This window comes from Merops nubicus, unplaced genomic scaffold (assembly GCF_000691845.1).
Source record: "Merops nubicus isolate BGI_N331 unplaced genomic scaffold, ASM69184v1 scaffold19038, whole genome shotgun sequence".
NCBI lineage: Eukaryota > Metazoa > Chordata > Aves > Coraciiformes > Meropidae > Merops > Merops nubicus.
In genome coordinates this window covers 4,088-11,978 of record NW_008625338.1, presented here as the reverse complement: position 1 = coordinate 11,978, position 7,891 = coordinate 4,088, and the positions used below count along the sequence as shown (strand labels likewise).

The 7,891-nt window shown below is 48.8% G+C and overlaps 1 protein-coding gene across 1 annotated transcript in view; it reads right to left on the bottom strand.

Annotated features, from left to right (window-relative positions):
• The window catches only part of TRAF3IP1 (TNF receptor-associated factor 3 interacting protein 1), a gene marked incomplete at both ends in the record, with an annotated part of 18,160 nt that overhangs the window by 6,186 nt on the left and 4,083 nt on the right, over window positions 1–7,891 (bottom strand). The window contains 2 exons of the mRNA XM_008945651.1: window positions 472–570; window positions 2,742–2,817. Coding sequence (XP_008943899.1) covers window positions 472–570; window positions 2,742–2,817 — 175 coding nt within the window. The remainder of the gene's footprint in view (window positions 1–471; window positions 571–2,741; window positions 2,818–7,891) is intronic.

Sequence of the window (7,891 nt, the reverse complement as noted above, 5' to 3'; positions counted from 1 at the left end):
TCTCAGAGGGACCATGTCCCACCAGGGGTTCAGGGGGGATGATGATGAAGTTCTCAGAGGGACCACGTGCCCCTGGGGGTTCAGGGGGGATGATGATGAAGTTCTCAGAGGGACCATGTCCCACCAGGGGTTCAGGGGGGATGATGATGAAGTTCTCAGAGGGACCATGTCCCACCAGGGGTTCAGGGGGGATGATGATGAAGTTCTCAGAGGGACCACATCCCCCCAGGGATTCAGGGGGGATGCAGCAGCCCTGCACCCCCCTTGGGACACTGGGAGCAGCTCTGGGAAGATGCACAGGAGTGAGGAAAGAGAAAATAAGAGCAGCTGGTCTCTCGGGGAACGAGGGATCTCCTGCTTTGAAAAACCCACAGGAGGAGGGACCAAAGCACAGGGCAGCAGCTGGGGTCAGTGTCCATCACCCTCCTTCCATCATTCAGCTGCAAGGATCCAGCTTTTCCCTCTCCTCACCTCTCTGGCTTGTGGCAGGTGCTGGTTCAGCTCTCTCTTGCAGGTTAGGAACACTCTCCTCTGAGATCCTATCAGCCACACTCTTCATTTCCACAGCTCCTGTAAAACAAAGCAGTTGAGAGTCAAATAAACCCAAAAACAAGCTAAAAATTGAAAATAAAACCACCATGCTAACTAGCTGCTGCACTTACTATTTCTGCAAGGTTTATTAAACTAATTCCTAGTGGAATCAACCACCTTGGCTGTAAATAAATAACATTCAGAGTCCACAAAGACTCCTTACAGGGCTGCTGATGGGATTCTGTGCCTTGCTTCAAGCTAATGGCAACTTCTTCACTCCAGAAAGGATTTATAGATGTTTATTAGCCTGAGAGCTGATGAAACAATACAATAATTACCTCCTAAAGTCTAAATAATTGCTAAAATACTCACTATTGTTTGTATACTGCTTGGAACACAGAAAATACTTCGGTTGGTTTAGCTTTAAACACATTTTTATCCTAAAGCTATGAAGAAATTTCAAGCAAGAGAAGCAGATTTGTGGCAGCTGAACTCCACAACCTGCTGGGGATGCCCTAAAAAGAGCCTAATCCACAAATGCTACCTAGTAAATGCTACTTTTGATGCTACCTAAAGCAGATTTAGTTTTGCAAATCAAGAAATGAAAAAAAAAGAGACCATTTTATCTAGCATTTATCTTAAAAACCCCTCCAGTTACACTATGACAATGATGACAACGTTGCCCATGGCATCACCTCAAAGCCAAAGCACAGGATAAGTCATTAACCAGATTTAATTGATCAGAAAAACTGGATCTTGCTCTTAAAAAAGGGATGACCCCATAAACTGGTGTGTGTCTGGTCACTGCAGCTGAGTGCCAGTTCAGGCTGTAAACCAAATATTCTAATCTTGGGAAATAAGAGAAGTTATAGGATCAGCTAAGGATCACCAAGGAGTAAAACAAGACTCCATTTAATGGAACCCAGATGGTATTTTTCAGCTGCAAAATGATTAAAATTATTCCAGCCTCCCAGCACAGAAGTACCTGAGATAGGAGGTAAAATTGGCCATTTCCAAGCACCAATTTGAACTAAGCTCTGAAATCAACACATTCACTCCACACTGCCAGAGCTTCTCCAGGTATTTAAGGTGCCTAAAAAGCCACCAACACGTGCTGCTGTTCCTGTCCTCAGAGGGATGTTCCCACAGCACCAGATGGGCTGCAAGGCAGAGGTTCCACTCAGTGCCTCCTCCTCACTGTTCCCCAGCTCACACCTGGAGAATATTCAGTGTCTCAAGCTGTGGAATCACTCAGGAAGGTCTGGCTGATCTTCAGTTCACCCACCCATCTCCTCATGGCTGAAGAAAGCCCAACTGTGGGCAGTTCCATGTACTGCCTACCACACAACTACCCAGGGACACTCCCTTCTGCACTGCCCAGCACTCACTCCACCTCAGAACACCCCTTTTTGTTTGTTTGTTTTGTTGGTTTGGGCTTTTTTTTGACAAATATGTTCATTTATAAACCCAAAACTCCCAAAGACCAAACACTGAGACTTCAGATCCTTGAAAAACAACTGGAAAAAGGCATAAAATAAGTGAAGATTGGACTCTCTGGCCAAAATTAGGAAGAGTACTCTTGCCAAATATTAACAAATGCTGAAGTTACAACTTCAGGGTTGATGCTGTATGACTGATGCCTCCAGGCACAGCACACCTTGCCTCACAAGTGTCTTTCAATTGACTAAATCAACCTTCTGTCTTAATTCTTAGTTAAAAAAAACCACCATGCTGAATATTGCTCTTATTAAAAGTCAGATTTAAAGGTTTGTTCCATGTGGTCGTGTAGAAGTTGAAGTAATGGGCAATGATTTTATCCACTTGGACAGTGTGTGTTAAGAGAATATAAAAGGCAAACTTCTGCAAGGTGTATTTGTCTGAACTTGTCAGGTTATTAAGCAAAGAATCAATTCTTGCCAAAAAATAGATAAAAATAATTACAGACCAAGTGAAAAAGCCCAACCAGAGACAACACACTGAATGGCAGGAGCAGGCTGGACTGACACCCCCAGCTCTGCAGGAGGAACACAGGCAACCTGAACCAGGCATGAAACCCAGGCTGAAAAATTGCCTCTTGGATTCACAACCACAGGCTGGGAATATAAAACAAGCCCTGAAAATAATAAACACGGATATTTAAGTATTTATGCTGCTCCTATTCAATAACCCTCCAGAATATTTAATAGAAATAATATCCTCCCTCTAGTTACCTTCTCCTCCGGGTCTGGCACGTTGCCTTGATCCTTTTGTGGATGGCTGCCTTGATATTCCTGCAGGACTTTCACTCTTTCAAAAGAAAAACACACCAAAAAACAAGAAAGCTCAGAAATAGCTGTACTTGGGTATGTTAAAAATGATATAATGGTACACAAAAATTAACTCACACGTGCTTGGGTTTTATCTCTATGTATTACACATGAAAAACATTCACTGCCCCACAGATGTGGAATTAAGACTCTCTCACACCTATTTTCCTGGAAGTCTGGAGGTATTTTTTCCAGGATACAAACTCACTGTTGTCTCTGAAATGAACCTGTGTGATTAGATTTAATCACTGCAAAGAAAACTACCAAGTGTGAGCCAAGAGTAGCCAAAGCAGAGCAACCTCAGGATACCTGCAGAGCACCTTTGAGGCCACTGCTGGTTTTGGGATGCTCCACTCAGCCACCAGCAAGCTACCAGGAGGAGTGAGATGCTCACAATCACCTCTGTCTTCCAGCTGCATCAGATTCCCAGCTCCCCTTCAACCTCCTGGGAAATCATCTACATTTCATTGCAGAATCAAAGCAGAGAGTGAAAAATTGTGCCACTGGATCCCAGAGTCCTCAATCAACCAGAGTCCTCAATCAACCAGCAGCTTTCCTGGAGAAACTCAGAGCTGGGTCCTGCCAGAAAGTCCAGCAGACAAGACATGGATGATCTGAAGGTGCAGCTGGTACAGGAAGGAAGGTAGGAGTTCAAAAGTGGAAAAGATTGAACTGGAAGATCTTCAGGAGTCTGTGGAGGCCTCTGAGCTTGGTCCAAAAGGGGCTCAAGAGGCCAGGAAATGAGACATGAGCATTAGTCTGTTTTCCCTTGCAGTGGCAGAAGTCAAGAGCACCTGACTGAGAACACTGACCCACCCCAGTGTCACCCACCCTTGGAAAGGAGCCAGGGACACCACTTGGCTGCAGCTTGGGAAAAAGCCTCTCGTGAGGTGAGATGTCACCCAGGAGACAAGGGCACCCAGCCTGCCAGGCCCCTGGGTGTGCAGGACATGGGCACTGCCCCAGCCCAGGGGAGGCTGCACCCAGCTCTGAGCACCCTGCTCTAGCTGGGGGTGTCCCTGCTCCCTGCAGGGGTTGGACTGGATGAGCTTTCAAGGTCCCTTCCCACCCAAACCAGTCTGGGACTCTGATTTCACCTTCCAAAGCTCTCTCTCTCCCTTTATTGCATCTCTGCATCTCCCTCAAAACCCCCAAACACGTCCAGCACCCTGCAGGATTTCCTCCTGATCTGCTCCTTGGAGGTTTGTGTGTCTGCAGCCAGGAGCTCCTGCCAGCCCTGCCAAGAAGGACCATATGGAGAACATCAACCAGAGTTACAGATGTTCCATTTCTATGCAAATGGCAACTTTGCATGTTCCAATAACCTCTAAGAGAAAATTGTCAAATTACACAACAGGAGACATTCCTTCTCCATCATGCCTTGCACACAGGACAGGGCACCATGTGTCATTATGGAAAACAACACCAAAAAATGTTTAAAATTGCAGGATAGTGCTAAGGATTTTTACTCAAACTACTTTAAGTGACCATGCCAGAGAAACATCCCATCTCTAGGAGCTTACAATGATCAGACAGAGCAGTAGGGGCTGGGAGGGATCTCTGGGGATCATCTCATCCCCCCCCCTGCTCCAGCAGCTCACCCAGGGTCACAGCCAGGAGGGTTTGGGATCTCTCCAGAGCAGGAGACTCCACAGCCTCTCTGGGCAGCTGCTCCAGGCTCTGCACCCTCACCCCAAAGAAGTTTCTCCTCCTGCTCAGGTAGAACTGTTCAGATGTTCCCCTTTGTGCCTGTTCCTCCTTGTCCTGTCACTGGGATCACTGAGAGGACACTGGCCCCAGGACCCCCTGAGCCTTGAGGACATCAGTGTGCCTGGAGGAGGAAGGGAATGGAGCTGACATGCCAGGAACACGGTGAGGAGTTTGCTCTGAAGGCAAACGTTGCCTGTTTGATGTGCTGTGATGCACCTCAAGCTCAGCAGGAGACCCCACCAAAGGGTTGCTGCTATCAACAACACTGACCAGGGCCAGGGCTGGGCTGGCAGGGCAGATGCCCCCTGTTAACCCCTCTGCCTGCCCACAGGGGACACGTGTCCCCATGGACTCAGCACTGGGGAGGCTGCTCCTCAAATCCTGGGGGCAGTTTTAGGCCCCTCACTCCAAGAAGGACCTTGAGGGGCTGGAGAGTGGCCAGAGAAGGGCAACGGAGCTGCTGGGGAAGGGTCTAGAGCCCAAGTGTGGGGAGGAGCAGCTGAAGGAGCTGGGGGTGCTGAGCCTGGAGCAAAGGAGGCTCAGGGGAGACCTTCTCTGACAGGAGCCTGGAGCCAGGGGGGGGTCGGGCTCTGCTCCCAAGGAACAAGGGACAGGACAAGAGGAAACAGCCTCAAGTTGCCCCAGGGGAGGTTGAGGTTGTCCCTAAGGGACAATTTCTTGCCCTGGAGGGTTGCCCAGGGCTGTGCCAGGCTGCCCAGGGCACATCTGGTAGAACCCAACCTCAGGAGCTCCCTGGGTGATGTCAGCACTGGGATGGGTGGGGAATTTTCAAGAGGAGGTGCTGAGGCTCCTGGAGGAGGGGGCTGAGGCATTCCTTGTGTCAGGCAGTGACTGCAAACACTGCCTGACACTTCTGGTGAGCTACACGCTCACACTGGCAACGGGTGCAAAGCACAAGCCAGAATTTCATCACTATGGCAGCACACAAACACAGAAATACCCCAATATTTACAGCTTGAGCCTTTCCAAAGGGAGATAAAAGGGGTTGTTACTCTCCTCACAAATTCAGAGGCTCCAAGACTTTGACAAGCAGCCACTGGGGCCATGAACAGAGAAATGCTGCACTTCATCCACACCATCCTGGAAAAAACACCTTCCAGTGGAGCCCTGCATGGATGGATGGATGGATGGATGGACACCTCCCAGCCCAGAGCAATCCCAGCTCTGCCTGCAGAGCACACAGAGCAGCCAGCTGCCCTCACTCCTCACCTCCACACTGACTCTCACCTTGGGACACAAGCAAACCATGATCTCTGATGTTCCAGCAGCTCAACAGGAGGAATCATGCTTTGAGAAGACCTCCTGCCAAGGTCTAATGCCTCTTCCTTCCCATGAAACAACTGACATGTTCCTGAGGGGCTGTCAGGAGCAGCTGCTGTCAGTGACTTCAGTGCTGCTCTCACAACTGGACTGGATGCCCTTGAAAGGTCCCTTCCCACCAAAACCAGTCTGGGGTTCTAAAAAACTCTCTCACCCAAGCAAGGGAAGGGGACAACTTATTACAGCAACCAGCCACTGTGATTTGTGCCCTCTCATCATCAGATCTACTGACAGATTTCTGTTCACAGACTTGATTCTTGTCTGTTCTTGGTGAATTATTTCATTAACCCCCCACCACCCTCTTCCTCTCTTTAGAGCCAGGGTGCCAGGAGCTGTATCTGTGCAACAGCAACAAGGAGAAGTCTCTGCTTGCTGAGGTGGCTGTGGAGATAAAGCTCATCAGGAAAATATCACTCAATTATCTCCTCCTCAAAGGCTCACAAGATGGTGTTCTCCTGGTGTCAGCCTCTGCTAAGGAAAACCTTTCAAGCACAAAAAACCCAGAACTGTTAGGGTTTTAAAAGGAGGATTTTTCTAAGCTTTAATGCTGGGTTTCTATTCTAGGAGCCTGTTAGGAATAACTGACACAAAAAAGAAAGGGTCATGGTGAGCACCAGGACAAAAATATCTGAGCCACATCCAGCAGATTTCCACAGAACTATTCTCTCCACTGCTTTTGGGGCAGTTATGTCCTTTTTTTTTCCCCCTTTTCCATTCAGTAGTTGTTTCATTACACAGTCGAGATGAGTTCCAACAGCAACAGAAGTTCATTAGATGTGGCCCAGAGGCTGATTCAGGTGACCAGCTCCAGCAAAACACAGCTTGCAGGGTAAAAATAAAAGTCATTATACAAGTGGCCAGAAGTGACAGGATATTACAAAAATCCTTAGCCAAGAGTTTCAGCAGCCCTTCTGGAAAAGGGAAGAGCCTTTTCCAACGTGTTTGGCCTCGGGGGTAAACTCCATCCCTGCATCCCCAGCACTGTGACCTCAGCCACCTCTTCCCAACAAAGTTGTGCTCATTATTCATCAGAAGGTCAACAAGTCATGCTGGGAAGTGTCCTTTTTAAACAAGATTTTCACCCAGGCTGGCCTGAGAGCTAATGGAATCATTCACCCTGCTCACAAACAGGGTGCTGTGCAACAGCCAGCCTTGAAGCTGCAAGTCAGCTTCATCTTCTGATGGCCATGTGGTAGCCAAATGGCTCCTCCTTCCTACTTACCCTGGCTTTCTTCTGGTTCCAGAAAATCACAGCTACCCTTGGGATGATTGTTACATGCTGGGTAACAGAGTTTCCTTAGTACCAGAAGAATACACTTAAAAACAAGACAAAAAGAGTCCCCCTCGGGGTCCTCCGTGGAGTGAGTGGCCCAAAACTGACCCCAGGCTTTGAGGTGCAGCCTCCCCAGTGCTGAGTGCAGGGGGATGATCACTCCCCTGCACACAAACATTGCCCTAAATCAAAAATGGAATCCAGAGGAGGCCAGGTGAAGGTGGAGTGGGAGACACACAGCTCACTACAGCGTGGGACCAGCCCTGGAAGGACAGAGAAGCTGTGGCCAGGAGTGTGAGGACTGAGCAGGACCAGGGTGAGTGGGTAAATGGGCACCACAGGATCGAAGGAGAAGCCAAGAGGATGTTGTGAGGCACTGGGCCAGGCTGCCCAGGGAGGTGCTGGAGTCCCCAACCCTGGAGGGGCTCAAAAAAGGGGGAGATGTGGCACTTGGGGATAGGGTTTAGTGGTCATGGGACTGTTGGGTGATGGCTGGACTTGATCTTTGAGGTGTTTTCCAGCCTTTATGATTCCATAATCCTCAGGGCAGAGCAGAGAGGGTGCCATACAAGGCACTGGTGTGCTGGCCATGGCTGAGAGGGGCTGCTCTGAGCTGTTCCACTTGTGTTAGAGCTATGGAAAGCTCAAGGCAGATGCTGCAGATCTACTAATTATGCAGCAAAGATTACAGAATATGATTGAAGCCTCTTCAGGGGCCTACAGACCAGAC